Source organism: Lepidochelys olivacea (genome assembly GCF_965140295.1).
Source record: "Lepidochelys olivacea isolate rLepOli2 genome assembly, chromosome: 16".
Classification (NCBI taxonomy): Eukaryota; Metazoa; Chordata; order Testudines; family Cheloniidae; genus Lepidochelys; species Lepidochelys olivacea.
In genome coordinates, this window is record NC_140426.1 from 2724165 (window position 1) to 2740744 (window position 16580).

The 16580-nt window shown below is 47.3% G+C and overlaps 1 protein-coding gene across 6 annotated transcripts in view; it reads right to left on the reverse strand.

Annotated features, from left to right (window-relative positions):
- The window catches only part of LRSAM1 (leucine rich repeat and sterile alpha motif containing 1), a 61795-nt gene extending 45321 nt beyond the window's left edge, over positions 1 to 16474 (reverse strand). The window contains exons 1-5 of one of the 6 annotated variants that reach the window (XM_084650018.1): positions 16193 to 16474; positions 9149 to 9342; positions 6444 to 6500; positions 4883 to 4927; positions 830 to 907 (exon numbers count right to left, since the gene is read on the reverse strand). In XM_084650018.1, the coding sequence (XP_084506144.1) occupies positions 830 to 907; positions 4883 to 4927; positions 6444 to 6500; positions 9149 to 9220 (252 nt within the window). In that variant the 5' untranslated portion in view covers positions 9221 to 9342; positions 16193 to 16474. Of the gene's footprint in view, positions 1 to 829; positions 908 to 4882; positions 4928 to 6443; positions 6501 to 9148; positions 9343 to 15069; positions 15469 to 15743; positions 16158 to 16192 lie in introns of those variants that run through there. The other 5 variants (XM_084650016.1, XM_084650015.1, XM_084650013.1 and 2 more) reach the window with 5 other exon arrangements.
- Between the last annotated feature and the right edge of the window lie 106 nt (positions 16475 to 16580).

Consider the following 16580-nt stretch of genomic DNA (forward strand, 5'->3'; position numbering starts at 1 on the left):
GTTTCTGGGGAGAGCAGCCTTATTCCGTCTTCCACGGTAGGACACTTTACCACGCCATGCTTGTAGCAAGTAATCTGGTATCATTGCATGACAAAGCTTGGCAGCATATGGTCCCATTGTTTGCTGGGTCCTCTGCCTGGTTATGGATAAATGTCATCAGTCAACCCTCCTTCCCTCCATGAAAGCAACAGCAGACAATCATTTCATGCCCTTTTCCCTGGATTGCGTCTGCTCGGGCAATCCAGGGAAAAGGGTGCAAAACGATTGTCTGCTGTTGCTTTCATGGAGGGAAGGAGGGTTGACTAATAACGTTCACCCATAACCACATGTGACAAATTTTTGGCCCCATCAGGCATTGGGAGCTCAGTCCAGAATTCCAATGGGCAGCGGGGACTGCGGGAACTGTGGGATAGCTACCCACAGTGCAACGCTCGGAATGTTGACGCTTGCCACGGTACTGTGGACACACACCGCCGAATTAATGCACTTAGGATGGACGCATGCACTCAATTTTATACAATCTGTTCCCAAAAATTGTCTTCTGTAAAATCAGAGTACTTTCGTAGTGTAGACATGGCCAAGAAAATCCCAGCCTCTACAAACAAATGGATTCACTGTAGTGCCAGTGACAGGAGCTCAACAGCCCCCAGATGGTAAAGACTTCCTGCCACTGCCTCCCGGGGATGAAACTGAAGGGGTGAGGTCAGTGAAGAAGATTTTACATCTTGCTGTCAGTCCCTAGAGGTGAGAATCAGTTTGATGGGTAGAGGGCTTATTTTTAACCCTGACTGAATGCGAACAGAGACATTGTTACAGGCTCACAGGTTACCTTCACAGTTATGAGATTCAGGAGACTGCAGGACTTTGGAACCAGAGATGTTAGATTATTTGTATGAACAATCAGCACCTGAAGAAAAAAAATAATATTGGAATAACATCACAGGAGATATTACAGCCTGAACAACCACATCCCCATGGATTTCATTCTGTATTCAATTGTTCTATTTCTGTAAGGAGTTCAGACCTGATTAGATTAAATATTAAATAAAATATGTATTTGCATGAGTGGAACTGACTGCCATAGGAGGCCAGAGTCAGATATCACAGCTGAATTTAAAGAGGGGTCTGGATAATTTTCTGATCAATAATACTTGAGGTCATGCAGGCTAAGACAGCATGAGATTTGATTCTTTCTAAGTTAACTCCTGTAGAGGCTCAGCAAGAATTCCTACATATATTCTCCTGTGATAAAGAGGCTCATTGGTGGTTCACTACTCTCTGACAGCAACTCCTCTCAGGCTTGACAAACTCACTACACCTAACATTGCTATCACAGTATTTGTCTGTAAAGAAGGTCTGTCATAAACATACAGCTAAGGGTAGCATAAAATCCCTCCTTTACCTGTAAAAGGTTAAGAAGCTCAGATAACCTGGTTGGCACCTGACCAAAAGGGCCAATAACGGGAGAAGATACTTTCAAATCTGTGGGGGAAGATTTTTGTTTTGGGTTTTGTGTGTTCTCTCCAGAGACAAAGAGAGACCAAGCAAGTAATCCAGCTCCTACTGAATGATACATTTAAACTTACAGAAATAGTAAATAAGAGCAAGGAGTATCTTTTATTTTAGCTTGTGAATTTTCCTCTATGCTAAGAGGAAGGTTTATTCCTGGTTTTTTTGTAACTTTAAAGTTTTGCCTGGAGGATAATCCTCTATGTTTTAAATCTTACCCTGTAAAATTATCTTCCATCCTGATTTTACAGAGGTGTTTCTTTTACGTTTTCTTCTTTTATTATAAAAGTTCTGTTTTTAAGAATCTGATTGGGGTTTTTAGTGTCCTAAAAACCCAAGGGTCTGGTCTGTGCTCACCTTGTTTACTCTCAAGCCTCCCCAGGAAAGGGGGTGAAGGGCTTTGGGGGATATTTTGGGGAAACAGGAACTCCAAGTGGTCCTTTTCCTAAATCTTTGTCTAACTCACTTGGTGGTGGCAGCGATACCATTCCAAGGACAAGGAAGGATTTGTGCCTTGGGGAAGTTTTTAACCTAAGCTGGTAGAAATAAGCTTAGGGGGTCTTTCATGAGGGTCCCCACATCTATACCCTAGAGTTCAGAGTGGGGAGGGAACCCTGACAAGATCATTGCCTTCTATGATGAGATAACTGGCTCTGTGGATAAGGGGAAAGCAGTGGTTGTGTTATTTCTTGACTTTAGCAAAGCTTTTGATATGGTCTCCCACAGTATTCTTGCCAGCAAGTTAAAGTAGTATGGACTGGATGAATGGACTATAAGGTGGATAGAAAGTTGGCTAGATCGTCGGGCTCAATGGGTAGTGATCAATGGCTCCATGTCTAGTTGGCAGCCAGTATCAAGCAGAATGCCCCAAAGGTCGGTCCTGGGGCTGGTTTTGTTCAATATCTTCATAAATGATCTGGAGAATGGCGCGGATTGCACTCTCAGCAAGTTTGCAGATGACACTAAACTGGGAGGAATGGCAGATACGCTGGAGGGTAGGGATAGGATACAGAAGAACCTAGACAAATTGGAGGATTGGGCCAAAAGAAGTATGATGAGGTTCAACAAGGACAAGTGCAGAGTCCTGCACTTAGGACGGAAGATTCCCATGCACTGCTACAGACTAGGGACCGAATGGCTAGGCAGGAGTTCTGCAGAAAAGGACCTAGGGGTTACAGTGGACGAGAAGCTGGATATGAGTCAGCAGTGTGCCCTTGTTGCCAGGAAGGCTAACAGTATTTTGGGCTGTATAAGTAGGGGCATTGCCAGCAGATGGAGGGACGTGATCAATCCCCTCTATTCGACATTGGTGAGGCCTCATCTGGAGTACTGTGTCCAGTTTTGGGCCCCACACTACAAGAAGGATGTGGATAAATTGGAGAGAGTCCAGCGAAGGGCAACAAAAATTATTAGGGGGCTGGAGCACATGATTTATGAAGAGAGGCTGAGGAAACTGGGATTATTTAGTCTGCAGAAGAGAAGAATGAGGGGGGATTTGATAGCTGCTTTCAACTACCTGAAAGGGGATTCCAAAGAGGATGGATCTGGACTGTTCTCAGTGGTAGCAGATGACAGAAGAAGGAGTAATGGTCTCAAGTTGCAGGGGGGATGTTTAGGTTGGATGTTAGGAAAAACTTGTTCACTAGGAGGGTGGTGAAGCACTTGGAATGCGTTACCTAGGGAGGTGGTGGAATCTCCTTCCGTAGAGGCTTTCAAGGTCAGGCTTGACAAAGCCCTGGCTGGGATGATTTAGTTGGGGATTGGTCCTGCTTTGAGCAGGCGGTTGGACTAGATGACCTCCTGAGGTCCCTTCCAACCCTGATATTCTATGTGAGGTATTAAATGAAAGCTGAAAGCAGCAGTCCCCAAACGAGAGACCACAAAGTGGTCCCCAAAGTGGCCAGGAATGGGGACACAGCTCAGGGAGGAGGAATGTGGACAGGGGTAAGGGTGCCAAGGCTGGGGCTGCAGCCAGGGGCGAGTCTGGGGCTGGGAGCAGGGCCACAGCCCAGCTGCGGTGGGGGTGCCAGGGTTGGGGACTGGTGCGGGGCCGTGAGTTGAGCCACGCCAAGGCTGAGGCCAGGGCCAGGCGTGGGGCCGGGAGCCGGGGACTCCTGGGGGCGGGACCAGAGCAGAGCTGGGAGTGGGAAGGGGCTGGGTGGCATTCCCTCCCTGCCCCCATGGCAGCTGGCCCAGGCCCCACTCCATGCCCCCATAAGGGGGTGCGCCCCACACTTTGGGGACCTCTGGCTTATGGTATACTGGTCATCATAAGCGTTGCGAGATGTATATATGGGTGATAACTACGAAGCTGTATGTATGTGCTAAAAATGTGTTCACCACGTGACCCAGCAGGACTGATGAACAAGCCTGTCCCAGAAACAGGAATGTTGGTTTACATCAGAGACCTTGGCAGGCAGGTAAATCAAGCAATTCAAAAGCCAATATGATGGGAGCTGCATTTGCATGTAAGACAACAGGAAAAGCCAGGCTGACCGGGGAAGCAGGGAGTGTGAAATCAGCCTGGGAAAGCACCAAAAACTAAAACCACTGGGGGGTTGTCTTGTTTCTGGGGTCAAAACAATAAGTTTTGAGGAAATATAAGGAGAAGCTAAAAGACATTTTGTTATCCATGTCTCTGGCAGAGGGGAGTGATTCGTGACCATTGTGGATGATGGTTTTGACTGAAAACCAGCAAGCTCTGCAGACAGACTTTGAGGGTGAGAACACTGCTTTAGCCAAAGGACGGTAGCCTGCTAAAGTTTAGTCTTTTAAAAGTGTGTTATAGTTTTGTTTTTAACCAATTCTGTTTTCATTACCTTTACGCAGTACCACTTAAATCTCTATCTTTGTTAATACACTTCTCTTTATTTTATCATAAATACCTCTCAGTGCTGTAATATTAAGCAGACCGTGAATCCTTCGTTGAATCAAACAGGCTGGTGTGTGCAGTGTCCCTTTGGAGATAGCAAACTTGGTAATTTCTGTGAGTGTCCAGTGACAGGCTGGATACTGTGGGGAATGCTTTCAAGGGTGATTGGAGTGCACCTAAAGTTAACCGGCAAGGCAAAGCAAGGCTGGCAGAGCTTCTGAGGAGATTGTTTGAGTGGCTACCAGACTAGAGTGACAGGAAGCTGACACCATGTTTAGCACCAGCAAGTCTCTCTCTCACTGAGGCAGGGGAGTAACAAGATAACAGAATCCTGGGTGCCTCAAGAAAACATCAGAACACCCTCTATGTATAGCATTGCATAACTGGTCAAGTGCATTAAGGACAGAGATTTCATCTTCCTCTGAAGCATCACGTAAGCCCATATACGTTACATAGGCACTTCACATACTGTAATAACACTTAGTATTAGACTTCTCTTACCTTTTTTTGCAAAACTTTACATGTTGCAAAAGCGCCATAAGGAATCTGAAATCAAGCACAAAAATAGCCCAATAGATCACAACAATACATTGCAACGTGCCATTAATTTTCTAAGCACTTCTAAAGTATCCATCCACAGGACTCAACAATCCGCTTTCATTAAAAACCAAACTGATACTAAGATTACTGTCTCTGTCATTAGTCAATAGCTGGTCCCAGGACCCAGCACTTCACTGCACTGCTGTGAACATCAACCAGTGGCTCTGGGCAGCACGACAGGGACTTCAGGCTAACAGAGAATGTGCTGCTAGGTCTGGACAGCTGTCCAGGACTTGGGTGGCTTAACAGGCAGCGCACAGATCCCTCAGAAGGCCAGGCACATTCTCAGTGAGTCTCTATACAAATGGGGAATCCCAGCATGTCTTTGTAACTCCCAGCACACAACTTGGCCAAATGGGAAAGGGGAGAGGACAGATGCCTTTACATATGTTGGCGTTCCGAGTATGGAAAAGGTGCAGAACTACTGTCTTAGGCCACAGAGAAGACTTCCCAAAAAAGGGGCAGAAGCCCCACACTTCAAGAGATGAACTAGACTGAACAAAGAGGCAACAATTCTGCACAGATAAAGCCATGACAGATAAATTAAGCAGTTCATCTCTGTCTCCAGACCAGCAAGATCACCCAAGATCACTTTTTGAATTTAAAGACAACCCAGGATCTACCCCGCCCCTTCCCTGAGGCCCCTCCCGTTCCCCAAAGCCCAACTCCACTCACTCTCCCCCACACTCACTACCACTTTCACTGGGCTGGGGTAGGGGGGTGGGATTCTGGCTCTGGGCTGGGGCCGAGGGGTTTGCAGCGTGGGAGGGGGCTCTGGGCTGAGCCTGGGGCAGGAGGTTGGGGTGCAGGAGGGGGTGAGGGGTGTAAGCTCTGGGAGGGAGTTTGGGTGCAGGAGGGGGCTCCGGGCTGGGGCAGAGTGTTGGGATGCAGGAGGGGGTGCAGGTGCTGGCTCTGGGAGGGGGGGTCAGGGCTGGGGCTTGGGGTGCGGCCTCCTTCCAGGCAGCACTTACCTCCAGCAGCTCATGCTCAGCGGTGCAGCATGGCTGCCACTAAGGCAATCTCCCTGCCTACCTCAGCCCCATGCCACTCCTGGAAAGCGCCAAGACACCCCTGCCGCCCCAGGGGGGGGCGGCGGCGGCATGTGGCTCTGTGCATTGCCCCTCTCTGCAAGCATGGCCCCTACAGCTCCCATTGGGCACAGGTCCCCATTCCTGGCGAATGGGAGCTGTGGGGGTGGTACTTACAGGCAGGAGCAGTGTGTGGAGGGAGACCCCTGGGGCCATGGTAGCCGCTTCTGGGAGCGGCCTGGAGCTGGGGCAGGCAGGGAGCCTGTCTTAGCAGCAGCCCCGTTGCACAGCCAGAGATCGCAACTGACAGAGATCCTCCGGGATCGACTGGTTGGGAACCACTGCTCTAGTCTCAGAGTTATAACAACTGACGTTCTATACTGGGAAGGAAATGAGAGAGCTGGACAGGTCCCCTCACTCTGCAAATCACATACCTCAGAGAGTTCACATTTAGATATATCAAGAATGTCATCAGCACCAGCTTCTTTTGCCTAGAGAGAGAGAGAGAGAGAAATATGTGCTGCACGTTTAGAATGCTAAGAGAGAAAAGTGGCCTCTTGCTGCATGTTGGCTAAACTACCCTGCTGACCTCTCTTTAGAAATTTAATCACAGCTCTTTGCTATCGCCACCCCAATCAAAGGCCAGTATTAGATGCAAAGTATATTCCATAGCTATACTTGAAGCCCTGTTCATGCAACCAAGAAACTAAATTCTACAATACAAACATTGTTTGTGCAGAAAAGTGAATTTCTGCATAAAGAGCAGAGATGTCACTTACTTGTGCAAGAAGATTTTAACAGAGAGCATATGCAAGTGTTTTAGTGACATAATTCCCGGTTCTCTAGGACTGGAGATAAATAGATCATGCCATGAATGAGAGGGAGGCTCTACTACATAAAGGGACTACTGTAAAAATGGTACCTCTTACTCCCTTTGTGCATTCAGAATCAGATCTGCTATCTAGGGGAACAAAAGTAATTACTGCTGCTTTCTATTCCTGCTACAGGGCTAACTCAGCTGCAGAAAGGGGAGCTGGGGTTCATTCCTTCTTGTATAAAGCAGTTGTTATGTTCCAGCTTGTAGCACCTGTGCAACCTGTTGCTACCACTAAAGGCGATAATGAGGTTGCACCAGGGAGCGTAACTTGGCCTCCCGAACTTGTTATTATTAGTGATGCTCATAAGATGAAAAGAGTCCAGCTTGACTTGGAGCCCAGACTGAGTCTGCAAGGCTGGCAGTTAGAAAAAAATCCTTTCACTTGGAGACTAAGCACAGCCCCTATGGCAATAATCCTGGGACAGCAAACACCAGACCCCACAGTGCTAGTTTTACAGACACTCTTCCAGAGCAGAGACACACTTTGGGCCTGACCCTGCTCCAGTGCAAGCAATGGGAGTTTCACCACTCACTTCGAGGGGGGCTGGATCAGGGTCTTCAAGTGCATAAGCACCCTGATCCAGAAGGATATTTAAGTACATGTGTAATTTTGAGCTTGTGAATAGTCCAACTGACTCAAAAGCGCTATCGTGCTTACGCACCTTGCTGAATTGGGGCCCTCAGACAAGTTTCAAGGAGCAAAAAGTCAATTTTAAACACCACCTAAGCTTTATCCGTGAAGGTGGAAGTTTGAGTGAATTTTAGGGTTGGTGGATTGACAGACTGATAGCCCTGGAGACCAAAGTTCCCATTTATTTCCAGAACAGGTATAGCCCCAGCAAGGAAGGGAAAACTGCCCCTTTACTGCCCAAACCAATGTGCCAATCGTGACATGGTGCAACCATATCTGGGGCAAGAGGGTAAGTTCACTGTCCTTAGCCTCTCTGCTGAGATTGTCAACAAGGGGGCCAATAAGTGACCATTTTTGTGTATTTTGTGACATGTATACCTGTCCCACCAGGAACTAGCCAGAGACGCCCTCCCCGCAAATTCATTTCACACAGTCTACTGAAATGAAGGCAGCTTACATGAACTTAAAAGTGAAAGGGAGTTATGATGGGGAACCCGACAGAGGCTAACAACTGCCAAGCCAGTCCATTTAGTTGATTGGACTCTGAACACATAAATCGCTGTAACGTTCAGACTCAAAGAAAACCATCACTTTCACTGGTCAGGCCGCTGGGGTTACTAGGAAGAATTAGAAGCAGCTGCAAGTCACAAGGGCAATTCTTCACAACACCCAGCATCCTCATCTCTGAGCTATTAAAAGATACAATGACCAGTTGGAAGAAGAGTTCTTCTAGTCCTCCGCAGCTTCTAAGGTAAATTATGTTTTGGGGGTCTAATCATTTCCACAGTAACGACTTCAGGGAGTAGCATCATTAATACATATTTATTCATTCCTGTTTTCACCAGACAATTAGATGTAACCACTGTTATTAACCCAGGTAGTGAAACTGATGTCATGCAAATACATGTCAGAAAATACAGGGGCCAAATTCAGCTTTAAATGAAGTTTTAGTGCAGAGCAAGATGTCAGGAAGAGCTTAGAGAAGTGGAGCTTATGCATCATACTAGTTTAAAATACACACACTGGATGCAGGCATCCAAAGCAACATTTGATCCTTTGGCTAGATAGTGTCTCTAAACTATTAAAATTATGAATAGGGAAAAAAGTCTAAAACCACTCATCTCTTCTCAGTTACACCAGCTACTTACATATATTCATACAGTGCATAAGGCCTTTCATCCTGAAGCACTTTGCTGTCTGCTTAAATAGGAATCAATCTCCCACTAGCGAAATGTGGCTGCCTCTGGGGTAGAACATGGCAGCCATCCTATGCCAGCACCACTCCACAACTACTTTTAGAAGTGGTGAAAAAACTACCTGGGGATGGTTTTAAGGAGGCAGACTATAAACCAGGGGACAGACCCTCAGGTGGTATAAAGCAATGTAATTTCATTCACTTCAATGTAGCTATGACAACTTATACCAGTTGAGCATCTACCCCAGCTGTCCTAGCCAAATCACAGCGCAGGTAAACACCTGAACTTTTATTCATTATTATTATTTGCACTGCAGTAGCACCTAGTAATGAAAGTGCCATAGGATCTGTAGTTACCAGTGGTTGGGAGTTCAGCTTAGCATCCTTATCCAAAACAGGGATACAGAAAAGGGAAAAGCATCATCCCAAAGCTTACCAGGCACATTTGGTATTCAAGGCGCTTCCGGGCCGCATCGCTGGGTTTTCTTTTACGGAAGAACAGCAGCATCTTTCACTTTTCACTCCAGATCTGTCTCAGTGGCAGAAAGCGACCAGTGTAAACAAAGGCAGAAGAGGCAGGGAGTGTATGTAACAGGTGTTGACAGGGAGCCTGGGTTAAGGAATTGCACTCTAAGTAAAAAGAAGAAAAAATCGCCATCCCTGAGTTTGTCCTGGTTTAGGCTCTGATTCTGCCAGATAATCCCCAGAAGTCATTGGGGCTCCATGTTGGCACACGGATTAGAGTGCCCAATTGGGTGCTAATGTTGCATCCATGTAGTACCTGCCATTACAGTAGATTGTTTTATGCTTTTAAACCCTACCTTTGCCTTGTGCTAATGTAATACTTTTCAAGCACTTGCTTTTTAGACAAAAATACAGAATACTTCTCCAATTTTACTCACCTAGTACTTTTGCTTAAAACATCTAGCAGTTTAAAGCCCATTTTCAGTTGGCAGACTTTTCAAGATACAATCACTTGCATTCGGACCTATGTTAACACAAATGCACCTAAACTTTGCCCATAAAATAAGAGTTGATTGCCACCGCATTAGTCATATGCGGTGGCATGGGCTGCAGAGACAATAAATTCCAAACTGCAGTGCCTGGAGCACAAGCCTCTCAGCTTAAGCTGGAGCATTGATGCTGCGACCTGTAGTTTTTGCAGCACAAACACTTGCCATATTAAACACTAGGGTGGCCTTGTTACACCGAATTATGGACTCTGTGGGACACATTTGGCCAATCCTGAATTAACCAGCAACTATGCAAACAATATTGCAGTCATGTAGTGTCAATAGCAATAAGAGGAGAGTGCTGTTAGCACACCAAGACCATTCCTATCTTCAGAAATGAGGCCTGCATGAACTAACCTGCACTAGGGGTTATTACTGTTTGGAGATAATGTACCCCAAAACCTCAAAGAGCTTTGGGATAGAGGGTTGTAAAGTGTAACTGAATGGTTCTTTCTCAGACGAGCTGTGACTAAGACTATGTATTACTGAGGTATTACTATCTGCTATACTGACAGGTTTCAGAGCAGCAGCCGTGTTAGTCTATCCGCAAAAAGGAGGACTTGTGGCACCTTAGAGACTAACCAATTTATTTGAGCATGAGCTTTCATGAGCTACAGCTCACTTCATCGGATGCATTCAGTGGAAAATACAGTGGGGAGATTTATATACACAGAGAACCCCACTATATTTTCCACTGAATGCATTGGATGAAGTGAGCTGTAGCTCACGAAACCTTATGTTCAAATAAATTGGTTAGTCTCTAAAGTACCACAAGTCCTCCTTTTCTATCTGCTGTACACGACCATGGCAGATACAGTCCCATCAGAGGGAGCATCACAGCAGCAGACATTTTTAAGATTTATAATATGAAAAACAAAATAATGACATTAAGTTCATGAAAAATATGGCAGCTTTCATTCCCTCAGAATAACATTAAAATGGAAAAGTCCAGCAGCCAAAACGAAACTACGAGCAGCTTGCACTAGCTGCAGAATGAGAGAATTAGGAATATTCAGCCAATATAGATCTGGCTGTTTGAATGGCCCCTAGTGCTTTATAACATGATACTCTTCGTAGAAATTTACACACACACAATACACAACTGTACAGGTCCATTACAAAGGTTTTATTGGCTGATGTTGGGGTAGCTGCATAACTCACAAGAAGTGAAGGCATAAGTGAGTCAGGGAAGGCACAGTTTCTTTATGCCTACAATATCTCCACATATATTTTGTATATGTCAAACACTGTAAAAGTGTTTGCAAGATTTTAGGTTTCTAAACTGATACAATTTTCAAGGCCTTTCACCTACAAAGGTAGGCTGCTGTAGATTATATGCGCCCAAACACGCAGAGCTCCAGTGGGTGAGGACAGTTGTAAATAATACATTGTAAAGACCTCTAAACATTAAAATAGTTTTCTGATATAACAATGAGGGAAGTGGAAGGTCTGATATCTCAGGTCCTTCCAGGGCTAGAACTGGGTGCTGGGCATCCCAGTGGAAAGTAAAGACCTGGTTTTATCCCCAATCATTTCTGAGACATGGGCCCTTAACTATGCCACTGCTCCAAGACTGAAGATTGCTGTGAAGGGCAGGATGAGCAGTTTAGAAGGAGAAATTTCAACTGGTTGTCTGGCAAATTGGGTCCTTTAAATGGCAGCTGCTTGGAAACTGCTCGGAAATTCAGGATGTCATCCAACAGATGTGGATTAGCTGGCACACAGCACATGACCTGGGTGCATGATAAAAGGAGCGTATTACATGGCTATCATTTTTCAGGTGCTGTATACATGAAAGCTATCTCATCACTATACTATAGGTGGGGCTGGTAGTACTGCCTATTCATGTCGCCTGATACATCCCATTATAACACTCTATTTTCAATTGCTTATAACTTTGACAGATTTCAACCATTTAAGTAAAGTTCTCCATGCCAGGTGTCTGTCTCAGACTGAATTATTTTGGAAAATTTCAGCCAAAACGGTTCAGCCATTTCCGAGAACAACACTAGGGAAAAATAAGTCCTTTTGCAATGTTTAAAAAAAAATATTTGGCGATCTTTTGATATGCTCTAGTGCTTTGGAGCTGGTGACATTCAGCAGGGAGATGGCACTTTGCTGAAACAAAGGTATTTTGTCTTCCGTACGAAAACCCACCCAAACATGGCTGAGTTATATGCCTTTGGAAAAAAATCACAGTTCACACAGGCTGAGCATGCTCCATCCTCTCACAACTTCTACCTGTGACCAGATTGCGCTTGTGCCATCCCCACCAAGTGACTGCGCATGCGTCAATCCAGGGCTACAGGGGAAAAGCTGGACTTTACCTGTAATTACTGCTCCAGACTGGGGCGGAACAGGTCACTGGAACTGAGAGCAGGGAGCCTGTCTCTCCTGTGTTCTCAGAGACACCACCACCACCCCCTCTCGCTGGCACCCAGGCCGTGTGGAGGAGGAAGCTGCCTGATCCAGATACAGAAGGGACAAAAGCTGGACCCTGGGGGTGGGAAAGGAGTTGACTGGGGCAAGGAGTCTGGTGAGACTGGGAGGGGAACAGACTGTGACAGGAAGTTCGGGAGAGACTAGAACTGTCTGGGCAAGAAGCTAGACTGAGAGGAAGGAAGGGGAGGCTAGGACTGGTTGCACAGGGAGGCTGGTTGGGCAAGAAGGCGTGGAGCTGGGGTGGGGAGGATAGGCTGGAACAGCATGGGGAGGAGGTGACTAGCCCTCTGTGAAGAAAGAAGTGGTTCGGGACTATTTAGAAACACTGGACGAGCACAAGTCCATGGGGCCGGATGCGCTGCATCCGAGAGTGCTAAAGGAGTTGGCGGATGTGATTGCAGAGCCATTGGCCATTATCTTTGAAAACTCATGGCGATTGGGTGAGGTCCCGGATGACTGGAAAAAGACTAATGTAGTGCCCATCTTTAAAAAAGGGAAGGAGGAGGATCCTGGGAACTACAGGCCAGTCAGCCTCACCTCAGTCCCTGGAAAAATCATGGAGCAGGTCCTCAAGGAATCAATTCTGAAGCACTTAGAGGAGAGGAAACTGATCAGGAACAGTCAGCATGGATTCACCAAGGGCAAGTCATGCCTGACTAATCTAATTGCCTTCTATGACGAGATAACTGGCTCTGTGGATGAGGGGAAAGCAGTGGACGTGTTGTTCCCTGACTTTAGAAAAGCTTTTGACATGGTCTCTCACAGTATTCTTGCCAGTAAGTTAAAGAAGTATGGGCTGGATGAACGGACTATAAGGTAGACAGAAAGCTGGCTAGATTGTCAGGCTCAATGGGTAGCGATCAATGGCTCCATGTCTAGTTAGCAGCTGGTACCAAGTGGAGTGCCCCAAGGGTCGGTCCTGGGGCTGGTTTTGTTCAATATCTTCATTAATGATCTGGAGGATCGTGTGGATTGCACCTTCAGCAAGTTTTCAGATGACACTATACTGGGAGGAGAGGGAGATACGCTGGAGGGTAGGGATAGAATACAGAAGGACCTAGACAAATTAGAGGACTGGGCCAAAAGAAATCTGATGAGGTTCAACAAGGACAAGTGCAGAGTCCTGCACTTAGGACGGAAGAATCCCATGCACCGCTACAGACTAGGGACTGAATGGCTTGGCAGCAGTTCTGCAGAAAAAGACCTAGGGGTTACAGTGGACGAGAAGCTGGATATGAGTCAACAGTGTGCCCTTGTTGCCAAGAAGGCTAACAGTATTTTGGGCTGTATAAGTAGGGGCATTGCCAGCAGATGGAGGGACATGATCATTCCCCTCTATTCGACATTGGTGAGGCCTCATCTGGAGTACTGTGTCCAGTTTTGGGCCCCACACTACAAGAAGGATGTGGAAAAACTGGAAAGAGTCCAGCGGAGGGCAACAAAAATGATTAGGGGACTGGAACACATGACTTATGAGGAGAGGCTGAGGGAACCGGGATTGTTTAGTCTGCGGAAGAGAAGAATGAGGGGGGATTTGATAGCTGCTTTCAACTACCTGAAAGGGGGTTCCAAAGAGGATGGTTCTAGACTATTCTCAGTGGTAGCAGATGACAGAACAAGGAGTAATGCTCTCAAGTTGCAGTGGGGGAGGTTTAGGTTGGATATTAGGAAAAACCTTTTCACTAGGAGGGTGGTAAAACACTGGAATGCATTACCTAGGGAGGTGGTAGAATCTCCTTAGAAGTTTTTAAGGTCAGGCTTGACAAAGCCCTGGCTTGGATGATTTAGTTGGGGATTGGCCCTGCTTTGAGCAGGGGGTTGGACTAGATGACCTCCTGAGGTCCCTTCCAGCCCTGATATTCTATGATTCTATGAACTGGATGCACAAGGAGACTGTAACTGTCCCTCACCCTTACACAAAGTAAGCAGTCATGGGATAAGAGGAAAGGTCATCTCATGCATCAGTAACTGGTTAAAACATAGGAAACAATGGGTAGGAATAAACGGTCAGTTTTCACAATAGAGAGAGGTAAATAGCGGGGTTCCTCAGGAGTCCGTACTGGGACCAGTGCTGTTCAACATATTCAAAAATTATCTGGGAAAAGGGGTAAACAGTGGCGTGGCAAAATTTGCAGACGATATAAAATTACTCAGGATACTTAAGTCCAAAGCAGACTATGAAGTTACAAAGGGATCTCACAGAACTGGATGACTGGGCAACAAATGGCAGATTAAATTCAATGTTGATAAAAGCAAAGTAATGCACATTAGAAAATATAATCCCAATTACACATACAAAATAAATGGGTCTAAATTAGCTGTTACCACTCAAGAAAGAGATCTTGGAGTCGCTGAGAACAGTTCTCTGAAAACATCTGCTCAATGTGTAGCAGCAGTCAAAAAAGCAAACAGAATATTAGGAATCATTAGGAAAGGGATAGATAATAAGGCAGAAACTATCATAATGCCTCTACACAAATCCATGGTACACTTACATTTTGAATAGTGTGCAGCTCTGGTTGCCCCATCTCAAAAAAGATATATTAGAATTGGAAAAGGCACAGAGGAGGGCAACAAAAACGATTAGGGGTATGGAACAGCTTCCATACGAGGAGCGATTAAAAAGAGTGGGACTTTTCAGCTTGGAAAAAAGACTAGGAGGGGATATGATAGAGGTCTATAAAATCATGACTGAATAAGGAAGTGTTATTTACTCCTTCACATAACATAAGAACCAGGAGTCATCCAATGAAATTAATTGGCAGCAGGTTTAAAACAAACAAAAGGAAGTACTTCTTCACACAACATACAGTCAACCTGTGGAATTTGTTGCCAGAGGATGTTGTGAAGGCCAAAACAACAACAGGATTCAAAAAGAACTAGATAAGTTCATGAAGGATACGTCCATCAATGGCTATTACCCAGGATGGTCAGAGATGCAACCCCATGCTCTGAGTGTTCCTACCCTCTGCCAGAAGCTGGGTGTGGATGACAGGGGATGGATCACTCGATTGCCCAATCTGTTCATGCCTTCTGAAGCACCTGGCACTGGCTACTGCTGGAAGACAGGATACTGGGCCGGATGGACCATTGGTCTGACCCAGTATGGCCATTCTCATGTTCTTATTCCCCTCCAGTGCACAACCTGCTATCAGTTACTCCATTAGCTCAAGTGGCAGAGGTCTGTGTGGTGGACACATATGGGTGTCAATGTGTCTTATACCATATGACCATGTAATTACAAAACTGTATCATACATACAAGCAAGGACACTGATTGAAGGCTGCACAAGCACTCTTTCATACAGTCCAAGGCCAGAAGGGACCATTGTGATTACCTAGTCTGACTTTCCATACAACACAGAGCAGATACCTGCCTCAAAATAATTCCTATAGCCGATCTTTCAGAAAAATAGCCAATCTTGATTTTAAAATGGTCAGCGATGGAGAATCCACCACAATCCTTGATAAATTGTTCCAGTGGTTAATTACCGTCCCTCACTGTTAAACATTTACGCCTTATTTCCAGCTTGAATACTGGCATTGCCTAACTTTGAGTCATGCCTGAACTTCCAACCTTAATAATGTTCTTGTCACAGGTTTCTGGGTGTACGTGCACGTCTCGCCGCTGACCAGGCGAAGCTGCACCTGCGACGTGCAAGCGGCGACCGTGCCAGCCGGGATCTGAAGGCGCTGACGAGTCCCGAGCCGGCCGTCAACCCCTCGGAGGCAGGACGGGGCCTCTCGCCAGGGCCGGGGGCTGGCGGGCAGTTGGCCGGAGGGGAACGCCAGGCCCAGCCGTTCCGCTCCCAGCTCAGGCCGCGCGGCGGGCCGGGAGAAGGGCGGCCGCCGCAGCCCAGCGCGGAAACCCCGGGCCAGGGGGAGCCCCACAGGACCGGCCACCTCGCGGCGGGGCAGCCGGCCCGGCCGCCGGGACCCCGGGCAGCTACAGCCAGGGCCGGCGGGCAGCTCCGCCGACAGCCCCCGGCGGGCTCCCCTCACGCCCGACCTCGCCCCCCGACTCACCGCGCTCCGCTGTCACCGCAGGGACTTCCGGGCTCCCCGCCCCGCGGCTGCGGGGTCACATGACCTGACCGCGCCGCCACGGAGGCGAGGCCAGAGCGCCCCACTGCCCAGGCGTGGGAGCGGTGGGGGCGGAGCGGGCGGCGCCCGCACAGCGAGCCGCCTCGCGATCCGGAGTCCCAGGGACCTGCAGCTAGACGGGGATTCGTTACCGTGCGAGCTAGGCTGGGGGCTTTGCCCACCCCAACATGGCGGCTAGCTCGCCTCTGGGGACCTTGCCCACACACAACATGGCGGCCGGATCCCCCGCCCTCCTGGAGGCTCTTGCCCACGCCTAACATGGCGGCTAGCTCGCCTCTGGGGGCCTTGCCCACACACAACATGGCGGCCG